This window comes from Anastrepha obliqua, chromosome 3 (assembly GCF_027943255.1).
Source record: "Anastrepha obliqua isolate idAnaObli1 chromosome 3, idAnaObli1_1.0, whole genome shotgun sequence".
NCBI classification, from domain to species: Eukaryota; Metazoa; Arthropoda; class Insecta; order Diptera; family Tephritidae; genus Anastrepha; species Anastrepha obliqua.
The window spans coordinates 124,210,936-124,230,720 of NC_072894.1; the positions used below are offsets into that span (position 1 = coordinate 124,210,936).

Here is a 19,785-nt window from a genome sequence, read left to right on the forward strand (position 1 = left end):
CGATGCTGTATCAGTTCGTGTAGCACAACAATGGTTCGCTGGCTTCCGTTCTGGAAATTTCGATGTGAAAGATGCACCTCGCTCCGGTCGACCTATCGTTGAAAGAGTCGATGAAATTTTTGAGAAAGATTGACCAGGACCGTCACATACGCTGCCATGACATCGCCAAGGCACTAAACATTCATCATCAAACGGTTTTGAATGATTTAAAAAAGGCTGGTTACAAAAAGAAGCTCGATCTTTGGGTACCACATGAATTGTTTGTGAAAAACTTAATGGACCGAATTAACATCTGCGATTCTTTGCTGAAACGAAATGAACTCGAACCATTTCTGAAGCGAGTGGTAACAGGAGACGAAAAGTGGATCAAATACGACAATAATGTGCGAAAAAGATCATGGTGCAAGGGTGGTGAAGCTTAACAAATAGTCGCAAAGCCAGGATTGACGCCTCGAAAGGTTATGCTGTGTGTTTGGTGGGATTAAAAACGAATCATCAACTATGAGCTGCTCCAGCCGCTCGAACGATTGATTCTACACTTTACTGTCAACAACTGATGAGATTGAAGCAAGCAATCGAAAAAAAACGGCCAGAACTGATCAGCAGAAAGGGCGTCGTCTTCCATCAGGACAACGCTAGGCCACACACATCTTTGATGACTCGGCAAAAACTGGAAGAGCTTGGCTGGGAAGTTTTGATGCATCCACCATATAGCCTGACCCTGCACCATCGGACTACCATTTGTTTCCGTGAATGCAGAACTCCCTTAATGGAGTAAAGTTGGCTTCAAGAGAAGCCTGTGAAAATTACTTGTCGCAGTTTTTCGCCGAGAAACCACAAAAGTTTTACCCTGATGGAATAATGTCTCTAGAAGAAAAATGGCAAAAGGTGGTCGACCAAAATGCTACATATTTGGTTTAATAAAGTTCAGTATAAATATAAAAAAAATGAAAACGAAAAGACTTTTTCGACTACCCAATATAATGTTCCTTACAGAAGATGAGTTAAATGTAAATTATTTTTTGTGAAATTGTAGGATAAAAGCTATCAAATTGGAAAACTTTTTTTATATGATGTAAATTTCAGGCTTAATTACAAATTTCTTCTAAATATTCAAACTATTTTCGAAAAAGTTTTTATTGAATTAACAAACGCTCACATTCTTTTTTCTAAATATATAAAAAAGCTCAAAGTTGTGAAAAAAATTAAAGGAGCGAAAGTCTGTTTTGTCGATGAGTTCATGCCGAATTGGTTTTTTATTAATCAGTTGAGAATTTGTGGGAACTGGAAAATGTTCAAACACGTTTTTGCGCAGTACTCGACCAGATCAACGACCTCATTAGGTTACTGTGTAGGCATAATTTGTTTGACTTTGTAACATTTTGCATTGTGTTAACATTCGCCACTCTAAATTAACCGCCGATAACTTACTTGTCATTCTCCTTGAGGAATACAGCGATATCTGCCTGATTCCAGAGCCTTAGATCTGGTAGCGTGACATCATGGGGCTGAGGGACGATTTTTTATGAAAACTTAGGGGTGTATCTTAGTCAGGAATACAATTAACGCCTTCTTGCGATCGCCAAATGTGACGGTGGGCAGGGTGGAGCCACCTGTGGCAGTTACTTCTGTTTGGTGTGTTTATAATTAGCCACAACATGTTCGTTTGGAACAAGAGCAACACCCCAACATTTATTTCCCAGTATCGGGAACTTCAAGCGGCTGAGAGGAAGCTCTCGCCAATACTCTCTCATCAAATATTTCGGCCGTCAGGGTTGATAATTGGACGGTTTCTCAACGAAGCTCTTTCTCGTGAACCCTTAAACTGGACCCTACTGGACTCTTATTCACAGGGTTTTCAACAAGAAGTTAAACAGGAGTAATTTTTCAATTTTCATTTCAAAACAACTGGACTGGCAAGCTAAACACTTAGAGAGGTCTTAAGCACTTCCTTTAGAATAGCCTGTTTAATATCCTTTAGCAAAAAAGACTTTTTTTCCAGCTTGTAATAATCACTCGAGTCGACAGTAGGGCTTACCTGAGGTTTCCCTGATATCTATCTTGGCTGTTAACAGAATCAACAGGGCAACCGAAAGTTTTTCCCCGTTTAAATTTCCAGGTATTGAGGTGTTATCACGCCAGTGATGCTTCAGGGGACTAAAACTTTGGTGGTTCCTGTCGCTGTTTCCGAGGGGTGGTCGCTGTTAGGAAAACATCTTATAAAAAATTAAGTTTGCAAGCCGAATAAAAACTCCGACCTACTACCTGAAGATCACGCCGTAGTTGAGTCATCGTGGTGGATCGCTTTTAGATGAAATCTTTGCATAAATGGTGGCCAATTTCATAACAAGCTCGAGTTATGTTAGCATTCAGGGAAGCGGTTATCCCATCGTACCAAAATTCACAGTAAATAGTGACTTCGTCGAAGTGTAGAGTCACCAACTGGATCTTCTGTGATATTTTTCTGAGATTTTCAGCTTACAAAATTAGGCAATTTTGCTTAGTTATGAAAGGATCATGTTGGACAAATGCAACAGTGCGAAGCAATTTCATCTACGAGTTTTTTTGCGCCATCTATAAATCATTTCTGTAGTTATTCAACATTTTTATTCTGTCACATATTTTCAACAACATCCAATATTCCGCACTTCCGTTTTCTTGTTAATTTTTTCTGTCATTGAATAAAGCGTACTCAAAGCAACAGGTTATGGGCCCAGGCACGTAATCAAAAAATAAATAAAAATTTTTTCAATTACGTTGGATAAAACTATCGGGACAGATAGTTCAATTAGAAAGTAGCCCGACCGTTTAAAATAACTATGGCTGGCACATCTATAAGGATTGATCCGCTAAACGCGGATAATTATGATAGCTGGAAATTGCACATGCGTGCTATTCTGATAAAGGCTGATCTGTGGAGCTACGCATCGGGAGAGAAAGCCTGCCCAACCGGCGAAAATGCAACAAAGTGGAAAGAGTTCGATCAAAAGGCGTGTGCTGATATAACGCTTGCAATATCTTCCTCGGAATTAGGTTTGATTTCCGAATGTGAAACGTCGTATGATATGTGGAGGAAATTGGAGTCTACTTTTCAATCAAAAGGTCCTGCAAGAAAAGCAACACTCCTGAAACGCATAGCCCTCGCGCGAATGAAGGAAGGAGATAACATCCGTGAACATTTAAATGAGTTTTTCCACGCCGTGACTAAGCTAAAAGAAATAAATGTTACTGTGGGTGATGATCTTTTAACAATTTTGCTTCTTTATAGTTTGCCTGATTCGTTCGAGACTTTTCGATGTGCCTTGGAAACACGTGATGAACTCCCCAAGCCGGATGTTCTTCGTGTAAAGATACTGGAGGAAGAACAATCGCGAAAAGCAAAGGAGGCAGCTGCGGAACAGAACGTATTCAATGTTCAACCAAAATTTAAAAATATTCACAAGCAAACCGGCAATGCTAGCAGCAACTATAAACGAAAAGGAAATTCAGTGCCAAAATTGGTGTAACATAGAACTTGTTATAAATGCGGCGAGGTTGGTCACATATCACGAAATTGTCGATCAAAACAAAACAACAAAACTTCCAACTGGAATGCACGTCACGCTACTGAAGAAAAGATCGAAAAATCAATGTTGTTCGAATCGGCTCTTTTGTTAAAGAATTCAAGCGAATATTGGTGTATGGATAGTGGTTGTTCTTCTCACATGAGTTCCAACAAAAACAACTTCACTAATTTCAAAGAAATAAGCAAAACACTTAGTTTGGCAAATAGCGACACAGCGAATATCGATGGCATAGGCAACGTCAGGGTTGTTATCAACGAAGAAGGGAAAGAAGCACCGATAAAATTCGAACAAGTTATGTACGTGCCAGATCTGAGAACAAATTTACTTTCAGTCTCGAAAATTACAGAAAAGGGATTTGAGGTAATATTTAAGCGAGATAAAGCATTTATTATAGAGAAAGGTAAGCCAGTACTTACTGCCACACGCATTGGTGGGTTATATTATCTTAAAAGTTCACAGCCGACAGCAAATATTTCTGAAGCGAAGCCTATCAAACTTAACACCTGGCATGTTCGTATGGGTCACCTCAATGAAATCGATTTAAAACGTGCCGCAGGTATGGTACATGGTATGAATTTTGACAGCAATGAAAAATTAGCGACTTGTGAGATTTGTGTTAGCCAAAAACAAACACAAGAGAGCTTTCCTAAGCAAAGTGAGCAGCGTACCACAGAACTGCTTGAAATTGTGCATACTGATGTCTGTGGGCCTATGAGGGTTTGCTCACACTCAGGTGCGAAATATTTTGTGACATTCACGGACGATTTTTCTCGTTACAGTGAAGTTTATTTTATAAAACGAAAGTCCGACGTACTGCCAATGTTTAAAATTTTCAAAAATTCTGCCGAAACATTCACAGGAAAGAAAATAAAGTTTCTCCAATCAGACAACGGCTTAGAATATATTAACGGCAACTTTCAAAAATATCTGGACGATTGTGGAATTAGGAGGCGGTTGAGTGCGCCTTATACACCACAGCAAAACGGCATCGCAGAACGAAAAAATAGAACGCTTTTGGAAATGTCTAGATGCATGTTGGCGCAGGCGAATCTACCAGGGACATTTTGGGCAGAAGCAATTAACACAGCGAACTATATCAGAAATAGGTGCCCAACTAAAGTTCTTAAAAGTGAGGTACCGTTAAAACTATGGTCGGGGAAAACCCCCACAGTTGTTCATTTCAGACCGTTCGGTGCCAAATGTTCCGTGTTGATGAAAGGCAACCAAAGCGGTAAATTTGACCCACGATCTGAAGAGTGTATTTTAGTGGGATATTCAAATGAGGCTAAAGCTTATCGACTCTGGTCTCCCGAAAAACGAAAAATTCTGGTGAGCCGCGATGTCAAGTTCTTCGAAGAAATGTTTCACAAATCTGATAACGAGAAAAAAGATTTCGAAATAGAATTGGAGTTGAAAGCGGTTAGAAACGAAACTTGTTGCGAAGACATTGCTGAAAAATCAGTCAGTGAAAGTGAAGATGCTTCTCCATCTTCGAAATCGAAATACGGCAGAGGTAGGCCAAGATTAATGAGAGTTGGCTTAAGGGGACGACCTCGAAAGATATATCAAAAGGCGGCCAGTAACACAAACGAACAAGCAAATGACAGTGTGTCAGAATCGAGCTCTGATTTTGAAGATTGTGAATATGTTAATATGGCAACGTGTGAAGATCCAGTGACACTAAAAGAGGCATTTAGCAGCGACGAAGCAGCAGCATGGCAAGTAGCTGTTGAAAATGAGTACATGGCACAGATTTCGAATGAAACATGGGACATCGTGGAGCAACCTATCAAGCGAAAGATTATTGGCAATCGATTTGTTTTTCGAACGAAAGAGGGCAACAAGAAGAAGGCACGTCTCGTAGCAAAAGGGTGCTCGCAACGACCAGGGGAGGATTTCAACGTCACATATTCACCAGTCACGCGATTGACATCAATCAGAACAATGGCAGCTTTGGCAGCGGAAATGAATCTTCAGATACACCAAATGGATGTCATCACTGCTTATTTGAATGGTGATCTAGATGAAAGCGTTTATATGCAAATACCAGAATATATGGATGTGATCCTCAAAAGGGTCATCTCAGGTAAGATTCCAGACACAGCTGATCCAAAAGCTAGTAAAATTCGAGCTATAGCAGACAAATGGTTGACAGCTTTATCCGAAAACAAGAACCCCGTATGCAAATTGCGAAAATCGCTTTATGGCTTAAGACAATCTGGTTTTCAGTGGTACCAGAAATTGAGAACTAAATTACGTGAAATGGGATTTCATTCATCGAAATGTGATCCATGCCTTTTTATTATGCGTAAGAATTCGAGTCTTGCGCTGATTACCGTTTACGTGGACGATTTATTAATAGCTACAAATGATCAATCGCTCTTAATTGAAATCAAACAGTCTCTTGCCGCAAGCTTTGAGATGAAGGACATAGGTCCAGTAAAAACTTGTTTGGGCATAGAATTTCACCAAGATCTCAAAAAGCACAGTGTGTTCCTGAATCAACGTGAATATGCAGAACAAATTTTGAAACGTTTTAATATGGAGGACTGCAAACCAGTCAAAACTCCACTAGAATTCAACACTAAGCTAGAAAAACCCGCTGTACGTGATGAAACTGAAATGAAAAAATATCCATATCAAAGTTTGATTGGTGCCTTATTATATTTGGCTGTTACAACGCGTCCTGACTTGGCTTTCAGCATTAATTTTTTGAGCCAATTCAACTCGAACTACACCGAAATTCATTGGAAGGCAGCTAAGCGTGTTTTAAGATACTTAAAAGGTACAACAAACTACGGCATTTTCTACAAAGAATCAAATAAAAAATTATATGCAATTGCTGATGCAGATTGGGGCGCGAACATGGCGGATAGGCGATCTTATTCCGGCTACGCCTTTATACTAGCTGGAGCTGCAATATCGTGGGAGGCACGCAAGCAGAGGACTGTTTCACTGTCGAGCACTGAATCCGAGTATATGGCTTTATGTGAAGCGACAAGAGAGGCCTTATACCTGCGTAATCTTATAAAGGAAATCGGATTAAAGGATAGCTCAATTATAATATATAACGACAGCCAAAGTGCACAAAAGTTAGTGCAGAGTAGCGCTTATCACTCGCGAACCAAGCACATAGATGTACGTCACCACTTCATACGAGAAAAACATCAAAACGGCGATATCATACTAAATTTTATGCCAACTGAAGATATGCCTGCAGATGTGCTCACAAAAGGATTACCTGCCGAAAAACACTACCGGTGCATCACAGATTTGGGTATGGTTGATGCGAATTGATTGTGCCGTATCCGAAATTCTTCGAGGGGAGGTGTTGGACAAATGCAACAGTGCGAAGCAATTTCATCTACGAGTTTTTTTGCGCCATCTATAAATCATTTCTGTAGTTATTCAACATTTTTATTCTGTCACATATTTTCAACAACATCCAATATTCCGCACTTCCGTTTTCTTGTTAATTTTTTCTGTCATTGAATAAAGCGTACTCAAAGCAACAGATCATTTACGCTTGAGCTGCTATTTTCTATACTCATAAAAATTGAGCTACCCGAAGAAGAAGGCAACTGAAAAACAAATTTCTGAAGTATATATCAAATTCATTTCCGTTTTCTTAAAATTTTTCATACAATGTATTTTAATATTACTTCAGTATTGTCTCGGCTCCTCCAGGTTGTGACATGACGTTTTAGTAAACACCTTGACCTTGGCCAAAACACCAAAGATATTCTTTCTTTGGAGTTTTTTTATAAAACTGAGCTCCATCGTATATTGGCTATGAAGGTTTTTCCATTTTTTGTATCGTCTTGTGTGACGCCAACAATTTCTGTAAATCTAATTTTTTTGGATTTCCGTGAATAGCATCCCTTTTTTGGCTCGGTCCATATATTCATGTAATCCAATACTGTACGAGCAAGCATTTTCTTAAATAAATATTATGAATTTTTCAACGTGACTTGTATTTCACTTTTAAGAACTTATTAACACGGAAATTTCTCACACAGAAGAACAAAACGAATGAAGCAACCGCCAAAAGTTGTTAACCAGACAACTTCAAATTTGACAATATGAATAAGAAAAGCGTGTCGCCAGCACGGCGTCTTTTTCTCCCGTCAGTCCTTTTCCCACGAACAAAATGTTTCCCTGTGTAAATCGGGACTTAGCTACATAATTCTGTTTATACCAACACACCAAAAAAAATCGAACTCTCCTATTAGGAAACCCTCTATTTTTGTTATTTCATAAGCATCTGCATTGATACAGATCATCTGCCCCACTGATGCTTGTGTGACACGGTACGACGTTGTTATGTGTTGCAAAGATTCTAAAGGGTGTTTTTTTTAGAGGTTAGGTTTTCAAGATGAAATAAAACGTATATAATTTAATGTTATGGCCAAGAATTTAGCTTTATTATAAAGATAAGGGTTTGCCATTATGTTTTAAAAATGATTTCGGGCAAGTGGCCGCCGCGGCTGGCTCGAATAAATTCCAGCCGAGAGGCCCAATTTTCGACCACTTTTTGCAGCAATTGCAAGCTGCAATAACGCGCCGAATATTCTCTTCCAAGACGTCAATCGTCTCGGGCTTATCTGCGTAGACAAGCGACTTCACATAGCCCCACAAGAAATAGTCCAGCGGTGTTATATCGCACGATCTTGGAGGCCACGCCACAGGTCCACGGCGCGAGATAATGCGCTCACCAAAAGTTTCCTTCAATAAATCGATTGTTGCGTTGGCTGTATGGCATGTAGCGCCGTCTTGTTGGAACCAAAGGTCGTCCACATCAACATCGTCCAATTCAGGCACGAAAAAGTCATTAATCATGGCTCTATAGCGCTCTCCATTGACTGTAACATTATGGCCGGCCTCATTTTTAAAGAAATATGGACCAATGATTCCCTCTGCCCATAGAGCACACCAAACAGTGACTTTTTGGGGATGTAACGGCGTCTCAGCAATGGCTTGTGAATTATGTTCACTCCAAATGCGACAATTTTGCTTATTGACATACCCATTCAACCAAAAGTGAGCTTCATCGCTGAACAAAAACCATTATTTTCGTAATAAATTTGCACGATTTGCAAACGTTTTTCAGGTGTAAGTCTATTCATTATGAAATGGCAAACCAAACTGAGCATAAATCAAGTGACAGCTGTCAAAAAGACCATCTACGAAAAAAGTAGTGCCAACTTGAAAACCTAACCTCTAAAAAAACACCCTTTATATCAGCATTTTACAGTCAAGCACCTTATTTGGTAACCCTCCTCTCAATAATCCAAAACAATCATTTAAAAGTACTTTGTAAAACATTTTAGTTTCGTGTTAACATACTTGCACAATTGGTTTCTCAATTCACAAAAAACACAATGGCATCTCACAAACAATGGCCATTAAGACTGCATACGACCATTGCAAATCAACAGTCCAAAGTGCTCGCACATACAACACAGAATACTTACTCTGCCTCAGAAACGAGCAAAATTTATAAAATCACAATTGAAAGTTCGAGAAAAAGTTGGTCTTACCTATGTTCAACATTCATACTCATACAATATTATAAATGTAACCAGTGTGCATGTGTGTGTATGCAGAAAGTTAACTGTCAGCAAATAACACTTGACCTCATTGGGGGTTCCTTGTCTAGTTATTTAGTTTGTTGCAACATTTGTAGCAGCTGCATGAACACTCTCAACCGAAATTACACTTACAGTTGTAGTGCATCCGCGCGCATTGTCAAAAGGAAAGTGTTTTAAATTGAAAGAGAGAGGGAAAAGCTGGATGAGAGGAGAGCGTGTGCAGGCGGATGTGAAGCCTGCAAACCGTTCTAATGGGAAGCACAGGAAACGTTGCAAGGAATTGTGGTTAGAAGGTTTTAAAAATTGAAAAAAGTTTACGAAAATTGTTGAGGTTCTTTTTGTTTTGGTTGTCGGTTGGTATATTTCAACCCCAAGAGGCACTTAACGGCCCATGAAAGGCAACGCAAAAAGTGCATCTCAAAGAATATCGTTAAGGACAACCGGAAGTGCAGAAAACTCATAAAATGAATTATATATTAAGTACCTAGACCCCAACGGAATAAACGGTAAATAAAGATATAAAAGTTCTGTATTCAGTAGAAAGCTACACCGTGTAATTTACACGACCAATCTGGCGTTTGAAATAAGAACTTGCGATTTTCTCTTACTTTGATAGCTAAAATAACATCCGTAATACGAGGTGTGTTCAAAAAGTATCGCAAATTTTGAATTTTCGCAGGTGACGTGTATTCGACTTCCGATTTTTTTGTATCGATATGATGGTACTCATGCCTTTCACTCATGCCGACGAGTTCGGCCATTTTGAATATTCAGTTAATTGCTGACAGGTGCTTTCATTGCACGTGTCTTTGATTTTTACCTATTCAAAAAGATGGATCAAAGAACCTGTATCAAATTTTGTTTGAAAAACGAAATTAAGTGCGCGTATGCATTTGAATGTTAACTGTGTCATAAATGACGGAAGGTCATAGCCCAGGTATATATGATTATAGTTTAGTAACATTTTTTCAATTATGTGTGGTTTAGATTTTTTATATCGTGTTTTATTCATATGTATTATTTAAATTAGTCTTAACAAGTATAGGTGCGTTTCGTATAATAGAACTTCCAAGGCGCACAGAAGTGCACAGAGTTTTAAATGTAGAGTTACTTACTAAAACGTCCACAATAATATGTAACTAATTTTGTTTGCACAAATTTGCCCCTTTTTGATAAAATCGCCTTTTACAGAGGGATATACGTTCGGAAATGTAGAGCTGCTAGATATTTATATCAAAAATAATCGGGCAGAGGTCGCAGTTAAGCAGCATATGTCAAAAAAAAATTGGTCAAAGTCTGAATGAATCTAAGGTAGCCCAAATTAATAAAAAAGTACGAGCTTTTATCAAACATTTTGAAAAACACTGGCCCCATTGTCATCGAGTTATGTCAAGATTTAGAAAAAAACATTCAGAAAGGCTTGATAAAACCTAGTAATCAACACCAAAATTAATCGTGTATCCGAAAATAAAGTTGGTCGTGCAAAAGTAGACTACGAGAATGTTAGCTCCCGACTAAAATGGAAGTTTGCAAAAGAACTTTCGCAAGAACACGAAAACTCGTTGCCCTTGCTTTTACATGCTGCTACAGTTTCAACTAAAAAATCAGAAGAGAAAGATATGGTTGTTATTTTAAAAGCTGCTGCAAAAAGCAAAGATATTTGTAAAATGAAAAGGAAACTTTTTTCGTCTGAGCCCCAACAAATGTCAGCTGACAGCGCTTTAGCATTTTTGTTATAAAACAGATTTACAAAAGAGCAATATAATATAATAATACAAAACAAAAATACATGGTTATGATATATATCCGCCCTATAAGGATTTGTCTAGTTCCAAATTAAAGCTTAGACCAGACGGCATTCAATATTTTGATGATAAGGCACAAGTTCCTTTACAACAACTTTTGGACCATACAACTACCCGCATCCTTGAAATGCAACATGAGGTTCTAGTTATACTTCCAAACGTGACACATTGCAAGTTAATTTTCAGTTATGGATATGATGGTTCGACCGGGCACAGTATGTACAAGCAGCGTTTTGAAGACCATGGTAATGTGTCTGATTATTCATTGTTCGTAACAACAATTATTCCTTTAAAACTGATTAATGAGACCGATCAAATAATTTGGGTCAATAAAGCACCCCATTCAGTTCGGTTTTGTCGGCCATTGAAGAATGCATTCATCAAGGAAAGTCATGCTCTCATTTTAACAGAAAAAGAGTACTTGGATACTGAGATTCGAAATCTGAAATCATATATAAAATGTACGGGTGTAATGGTAAAAAGATATTTGTGGAATATTTAGGACAAATGACCCTAATTGTTGGGAAAGTTTTAAATATATTGTCGGGATGCAACTCATGCCAGTCTTACCCCATCTGCGGAGCAAAGCCAACACAATTACTTAATATTAAAGATATTAATTCAGAAGTTTTCAAGGCCAAAACACATGCCCTTCTATATGGAATCAGCCCTTTGCATGCTTCGATCCGCTTTTTTGAGTTTGTGTTGAAACTTTCATATAGAGTCGAGATGAAAAAGTGGCACGTTAAAGATTGCGATAAACCTCAATTAATAGCTCGAAAACAATTAATACAAAGGACACTTTTAAAGGAAACGGGCACCAATGTAGACAAGCCTATTCCAAACGGCAGCGGAAACTCCAATGATGGCAGCACAGCAAGGACGGCATTTTCTGACGCAGCCTTATTAGTCCCAATTTTAAATGTTGAAGAACAATTACTGGAAAACTTCTATATAATTTTAGTGAGCATTTCCTGTGAGCATGAAATTAGCTCAAGCAAGTTTGAAACCTTTTGTGGAAAGGTTTTTGAACTGTACCATTATAATTATCCTTGGTATCCTATGTCTCCTACTGTTCACAAGGTACTAGTACATGGTCATCAAATAATATAAAACTCCTTGGTTCCTGTTGGCTGTCTTGGGCATGCAAGAAAATGCAGTCGGCTGGATAATATGACAGATGTTTTTAACAGAGCCTTAGATACTTCGATTCCATTTTTGTCCACTATCTTTTTAAAAGAACGACAAAACAAAAATAAAAAGAACGACATACCAAACGAAGTTTTCGCGCTGCTTCAATCGCCATCTTTAAATATTTTAACAAATAATGACAAAGATTATTAGGACGAAGATAAAGAATATGACGAAGATATTGAACTTGATGTGATTACTTCTGACGAAGAATATATTAAAATAGAAGAAAACTAAGTTCATATTGGTAGTAAGTAGTCTCAATAAGCTGTTTGTAAGTTACGTAATATTTTTCTTTCTTCCTAGAACACATAATTGCAGTTTAAAAATGTACCTAAGCCATTTTGGAAGGGAATTATCCACCCAGACAAATTTAATATAAAAGCAAAGAAATAATTTAATTAATTTTAAATAAATACTTGTTGTTTAAGAATGCACAAATTCGCGAAATAAATGAAATATATGGAAACACAAATTTACTATAAATTGTCACATTATTTTAAAGATCATGTTCAGGGCGGAGGTGTAGGCGTAATTGAATGAAAAAATAAACAAAAATCCAAATTCTACTTTAATCTACGTGATTCACCTGCAAAAATTTAAGTCATTATCTTTAAATTTGTGATTTATGCCAAAAAAATTAAAAAAAAACCCCATAGTGCAATCGTCGAATCACCCTCAGAGAAGTTGCTCAAGACCTAGACATATCGATTGTCTCGTGCCATCCAATTTTTTTCAATGATTTGGGCCGCAAAATGTGTACCAAAACTGCTCAATTTCGACCAAAAGCAGCATCGCCTGAACATTGCTAATGAGATATTGGACTCTGTCCGCGACGACCCAAATTTGCTTCAGAGGGTCATAGCTGGTGACGAATCGTTTATGGTTATGACGTGGAAGCCAAAGCTCAATCATCTCAATGGAAGCTGCCGCACGAACCAAAACCGAAAAAAGTGCGCCAAGTTTGGTCGAATGTAAAAGTTTTGCTTACCTTTTTCTTCGATTGCAGGGGCGTTGTGCAACATGAGTTCTTGCCACAGAGTAAAACGGTCAATAAGGAATATTACCTGCAAGTTATGCACAATTTGTACTAAGCAATCCGCCAGAAACCCCCGGATTTGTGTAAGAACAAAAATTGGCTCTTGCATCACGATAACGCCCCTGCTCACACCTCGTTGCGTATTCGCGACTTTTTGGCCAAAAACAACACACTAATGATGCCACAGCCACTGTACTCCCCAGATCTGGCCCCCTGTGACATTTTCTTGTTCTAGAAACTGAAGGGGCCCATGAAAGGACGACGCTACTCTACGATTGTCGAAGGAGGAGCTGAACAAGATAAAAAAAATGATTTTTTGAAGTGGCATAAGTGTATAATATCTCATGGGGATTACTTTGAAAAATATCATATATATAAATGAATAAATAAATAATTTTTGAAAAAACACAAAATTCGCGATACTTTTTGAACAAACCTCGTGTTATGTATTATGTTATGGTTGGACATGCATAAAATGGGACGTTTTTCGCTGAAGAAATTGAACGTAGGAACGCTTTATTGCGCACTTTTAATAAAAGATATTGTCTTTTCAGCTGAAACTCATTTTCACATCGGCGGCTATGTTAACTACCAATTTCACAGCAGGGAGTTCTACACGTCGTCATGAGGAAGCGGTTCTATCCACAATGAGTTACTGCTAGAGGATTTTGGATTCAATAAATTTTGGCAGCATTGAAGCATTTTTTTTTTTTTTTCGAAAATGGGCAAGAAGCCGCGGTTACAGTAAAAGGCGAGTATTATCGCGCCCTGTTAAAAACGTTTTGTCCCCCGAATTTAAGACGATAATATATAAGTAGACGATATACTTATGTTTTCAAGTGGATGGCGATATGCACCGCACAGCTTATCTTTTGAGCACTGCCTTCGAAAATCGAATTACCAACCGAAGCTGTCTTGTCAATTGACTTCTTAGAGGCTTCAATTTGAGTCCATTTGAGTTGTTCCAACCAACCAAACGCAATTCAAAACTTCAAACATGAAGATGAAATTGCCTTAGTGAATGGCATAAGTGCCGACTCTCGCGAAAATGTATTGCAAAATTAGTTTGACATACTGAATTCTGTAAAGCCAGCCGCCGAGGAAGTCTTTTGAATGAAATTACATTTTCTGTATTTAATGGAAATTTAGTTAAATAAACAAAAACAAAAAAAAATATTAGCAAACATTAATGCGTATTTTTTTTTATACACGAATAAAGTTTGGACAGCTATGCGTGCGGAACACCCTGTATAGTAATGAGGCGAAGGATATTCCACACAAAAAAAAAGCTAAAATCAAATAAAAACTATGACAAGATTTCTCCTAGCGAAACATAAATTTGTTCTATGCCTTACATTACAATATTTTTTCCCTCTAACATAGGGATATTTTATTTATGAGCTGGGCATTGTCCAAAATATCCCTTAAAAACTAGTTTTTCAGAAAAAATTTGATGATAGAAAAATGCAAACGTTCAAAATATCTAATACGCTTACGTCATAAAAAAGATGGTGGTACGAGGGGTGCCTTTTATATTTCGGGATTTGGCAACCCTGGTGTTGCAATCTGGCAACTGACAGCTGTATCGCAAAGTTTGACATTTTTTGGCTTTTACGTACTCAGAAAGTTTTGAAATACGAGCGCTATTTGTGTTGTTTACAGTAACTTAAAAGATTCATCTCGGTCCAAAAATGGAATTAAATCGTGAACATTTTCGTGCGATTATTTTTTACAACTTTCGACGTGGATTAACTCAGCAACATTGCATGGATGAACTTAATTCATTTTTTGGCGATGAAGCTAGGACCAGTGTTTATCGATGGTATGGTGAATTCAATCGTGGTCGTAGTTCACTCCAAGACGAATTTCGTGAAGGTCGTCCAAAATCAGTTGTTCTTCCGAAAACCATTTATGCTGTGCGCGAACTGATATTGGAAGATCGTCATGTGAGCTATTGTGAGATTGAGACAATCTTAGGCATTAGTAGGACCAGCATACATTCAATATTGCATAAACATTTGACTGTCAAAAAAATTTGTTCGCGTTGGAACCCACACAATTTGTCAATCGCTCAAAAAAAGGCTCCTGTCGATTGGTCGAAGGAAATGCTCAAAAAATACGATCGCGGGGCTTCGAAACACGTCCATGTCATCGTGACAGGTGATGAATCATGGATTTACGCGTATGAGCCCGAAAGTAAACAGCAGTCGACTGTATGGGTGTTTCAAGATGAGCCAAATCCAACAAAAGTTGTTCGCGCACGAAGCACTTTCAAGCAAATGGTCGCCTGTTTTTTCGGAAAAAACTGGACATGTCGCAACCGTACCACTAGAACAACGCAGAACAGTAAATTTTGAGTGGTACACAATCATTTGTTTGCCAGTTGTCTTCCAAGAAATTAGGAAAACCAATCGCCAAAGACGGATAACTCTTCACCAGGACAATGCGAGCTCTCACACATCGGCTCAAACAACTGCATTTTTGAGCACCCAAAACATCGAATTAATGGGTCATCCGCCGTATAGCCCTGACTTGGCACCGAATGACTTCTTTTCCGTACGTAAAAAACAAACTGAGAGGTCAACGTTTTTCGACACCTGAAGAAGCAGTTGCGGCATTCAGAATGCATGTTTTGGAGGTACCTCATTCAGAGTGGCAAAAGTGCTTCGACAATTGGTTTAAACGCATGCAAAAGTGGAGAATATTTTGAAAAACAGTAAAGTGATTTTCGATGATTAAAATTTGTTTTTGTTCTCTAATCCCGACATATAAAAGGCACCTTTCGTAACTGCATGCACACACGGAAATATATTTTTGGGGTTATTGTTTGCGGATATATTAGGAGCTCAATTGCATAATTGAAACTTAAGCAATTATACTTTTTTTTGCATTTTTAAAAAGTCATTGACTGTTTATTACTTGGCTCTTGAATCTATTCGGTTCAGTCCGGCACGGCCGTAAAACTCCATGCTCAACCATGTCTGTATATTTTTCATAGTTATTATTTTCAAAAATTATTTTATTTAATATTTAGGTAAGATTATCTTATACTATTCACTCTTACTTTTCTTAGACAGGTGAAAAATTGGGCCATATAGCGTTTGCTTTTTGAACTACCTAGTTTTTTGAGAATGGTAACACAAATAACATGTCAAATGAGTTCATAATTTACTTAAAGGTTTGATATTTACGAAATGGGACGCTATACGCTTGAACAAAATTGGGAAATATTGAAAACCTATTTCCAAAGTGGTGAGTCTTCTTCTTCTTCCGCGGTTACAGTAAATGGCGAGCGTTACCGTGACATGCTCAACAAGTTTTTGTTTCCAAAAATTGAAGAGGATGACATGGACGACATTTAGTTTCAACAGAACGGTGCAACTTGTCACACTGCCAAAGTAACACTCGAACTTTTGGCTACCGTTTTTGAAAATCGAATAATCAGCCGAAATTCCGATATCAATTGGCCTCCTCGGAGCTGTGATTTAAGGCCGTTGGACTATTTTTTGTAGGGAGCCGTTAAGGACAAATGCTATACGAACCATCCAGAGACGATTGATACTTTAAAACACGAAATCGAAGTTGCCATTCATGGAGTTGGAGCCCAAGCAATCGAAAATGTGATTAAAAATTGGGTTGATCGAATGGCCTACTGTAAAGCCAGTCGTGGCAGTCATTTGAACGATATTATTTTTTATTCATAAATGACAATGTTCAATCTTCAAAATAAAAAAAAAGTTTGAAAAAATATTGATTCGTTTTTTTTATGGCCGATTCAAAAAGCAATTTTACATGGCCCACCCTATAGTTGTACTTTTATTGCATTAAGAAAAATTTAAAGTGCTTGGTAGATTTTTGGGTGAAAACCCGTTTTTGCATAGATACAAAACAGATCTGATTTTTTTTTAATTTTTATTAAAAATTCTACCACAATTCTACTCTAAAAACATTTACAATGTAGACATGTAAGTCCCTGGGAAAGCGTGCAAAAAAAATCTTGTAAAAAAATGAATGATGTAGAACCTGTGCACTTCCGAATAATAGTCAAGCAGCAATCCATTCGGCTACAGCTACCGCGAAAAAATTGTATGGTAATGGTACTAAATTTGTAGTAATCTTCTATATAAATTAATAATAATTACTTAATGTCTCCAATGTGTAATACCAAAATTAAATTAATGTAATACCAAAATTAAACTAAATTGTAATAAAACAAAGTTTCTAATTTTGATAAGCAATTTTAGATTTTTTTTTGATTTTCACAATCTTTAAAATTGGATTTATTTGGTTTTTGTAGGACAAATAAATTGTCATTACTTAATAAATCCTTGTGCTTTAGTTATTTAACGCCTACAGAAAAAGTCTCTATTTCATATGGCATAAAAGAAATTATGTTTTGTTAAGAATATTTTTTTTTTTTGTGAGATTCGTGCAAGAAAGCAAATACGTTTACAAAAATGTATCGGTGAACAGTGTTATTTCGAAATTATGTAAAAAAAGATCGTGCAAAAAAACAAAAAAGCCTGGGTGTATTTCATTCCTTACAGTTATAAGAATTTTCGGAATCGGTAAAGGAAATCAAAAGTCTCTCTGAAAGTAGGTTCGGGAACAACGCAGCTAGGGAAAATGCAGGACTATTTTGCTCCAAAAACCAGTAACTCAATTATGATATGAAGAAATCCATATAAAGCAAAAAATGGCTCGTTGATAATATACGGATACAGTTGTAAAATAACCGTTTTCTCTGCCTTTTTCTGGTAATCTTCAAGCAGCATTTTCTGCCTAACTCATAGGCGTCTTTAGACATATTATTGAAAATAACTTCGCTGGTCGATCTATGAATTTTTACCAGATTTTTTACGCTGGTCCCCGTGGCTATGCCCTTGGTTGATAATCATGTGCGTATGTATTAAGTATGTATGAATATAATATAATCAGTACTCACGTTAATGACTGCACGCGCTATGAAGAAGGCCACTTCCGCTTTGCACACTGCATCGAATTGCTGAAAAGAAATTTGCAAAACTCATTTCTCAATCTTAAAAACGTAAAATATTTAAACAAAGTTTTGAGCTGGGAATCAATGTTTCCATAATATATATGTGTATGTGAAATAGCAGCGTGGAGAGATTTTTATTAATTTAGTTAAAAATGTGTAATCTAGATAATATAAGTTTCTTACTGATTATGATTTAAATCCATTCTTTTGTAAATATAAATCAAGTTCTGTGGAATTCAAGATTTTATTATATTCCATAAAAGTTCTTAAAATAGGATAAACGGCATAAAGTGTTCGCAAAAATATTATGACTTCTTATAGGGATTTTAAAGAGAATCCTTTCTAGGAAGAACGAATAGTCCATCGCACCTCGTAGAATGTCAAGGAAAGGCGTGAGCGAGAGAATAGGTAGATGGGTAGTTGAAATATTTGAAGTACCTGTGTGGCACTAGAGCACCAAAGCGCCGTCTTCATTCTATTTTGCGACCTCCAGTGAGCAAATATCTACCAAAGTTTGGCATAACGCACTTAAAAATTAATGCAATAGGCGAATAGTCAGAACACTCAAAAACTGAAGATTTAGTGTGAATGAAACCCTTATTTTAATTTGCACTAAAAAATTAATATCAGTGCAATTTAGCGATGGAGCAAAATACCTAACCTTCCTATCTACAGCCAACCTCCACTGTTGATGTAATGGTAAAGATTGATGGGATTTAGGTTTGGCGCACTGCCGGGGCGATGAAGAAAGGAGCCCGGGCAGAGAAAGTTCGCAACAATCTGCTTCTCTGAAAGCTCCCCATAGCTTCTATAATGGGGATTAAAGGGTAAGCCTAGCTTTCATACGTGTGTGCTGATCGTCCAATGACCGGTACACAGCTACGGGGTACACAGCTACGAGGATGCCAATGACCGGGTATGAAGTCTATGCGACCAATTAAGTCGTCACCGTGCTGGCAAGCTCATCAGCAATTTCATTTAACTCTATGTTTCTATGTCCTTGAACCCAGATTAGGGAAATTTTACCTGCACACTCAAGAGTTTTGATCTTCTCCTTGCAGAATGTTGACTAGTTTGGAACTGCAGGATCGCAAAGACACTAGCAGTCTTCGGTAGTTTAATATAAAAAGATAAATTGGCGGATTTAGAAAAAAACCTGCTCCGACTCTCGATTCCACCGTGGAAACTTCAGCGAAAACGGTTGTACCAACATAGGTAAAATTTTCCCTTCGTTCCAATACTGCCTACTTGGTAAGGTTGGCCTGGCACTCTTTTAAGAGATTAGCTCCAGAGGCCAATCTTTTTTAACCTGATTACCAAACTAGCGAGAAAATAGTTCTTCTACAGTTTAAGGGTTTTAAGTTAATTAGCTGAAGGAGGGAGGAATCGATTCAATGAAATATGTATAAGGAGCATATTGCAAACCGAATCAACGTTGTTTGCTCTCGGCTCGTGATAGGGAAGCCAAAGCATGGTATGAAGGCAGCGTATTCAAATTTAAGCGAACCAGTGGAGTGAATACTAGTTTCAAGGTGTAGAGATCACTAAAATCTGAAATGTATCGGCGAATAAAAGCACAAATATTTTACTAAAA

At 37.6% G+C, this 19,785-nt stretch overlaps 1 protein-coding gene across 1 annotated transcript in view; it reads right to left on the reverse strand.

Moving 5' to 3' along the window:
- Window positions 1–19,785, reverse strand: part of LOC129241737 (uncharacterized) — a 138,062-nt gene that overhangs the window by 59,313 nt on the left and 58,964 nt on the right. The window contains exon 5 of the mRNA XM_054878229.1: window positions 18,138–18,197. Within this exon, the coding sequence (XP_054734204.1) occupies window positions 18,138–18,197 (60 nt within the window). The remainder of the gene's footprint in view (window positions 1–18,137; window positions 18,198–19,785) is intronic.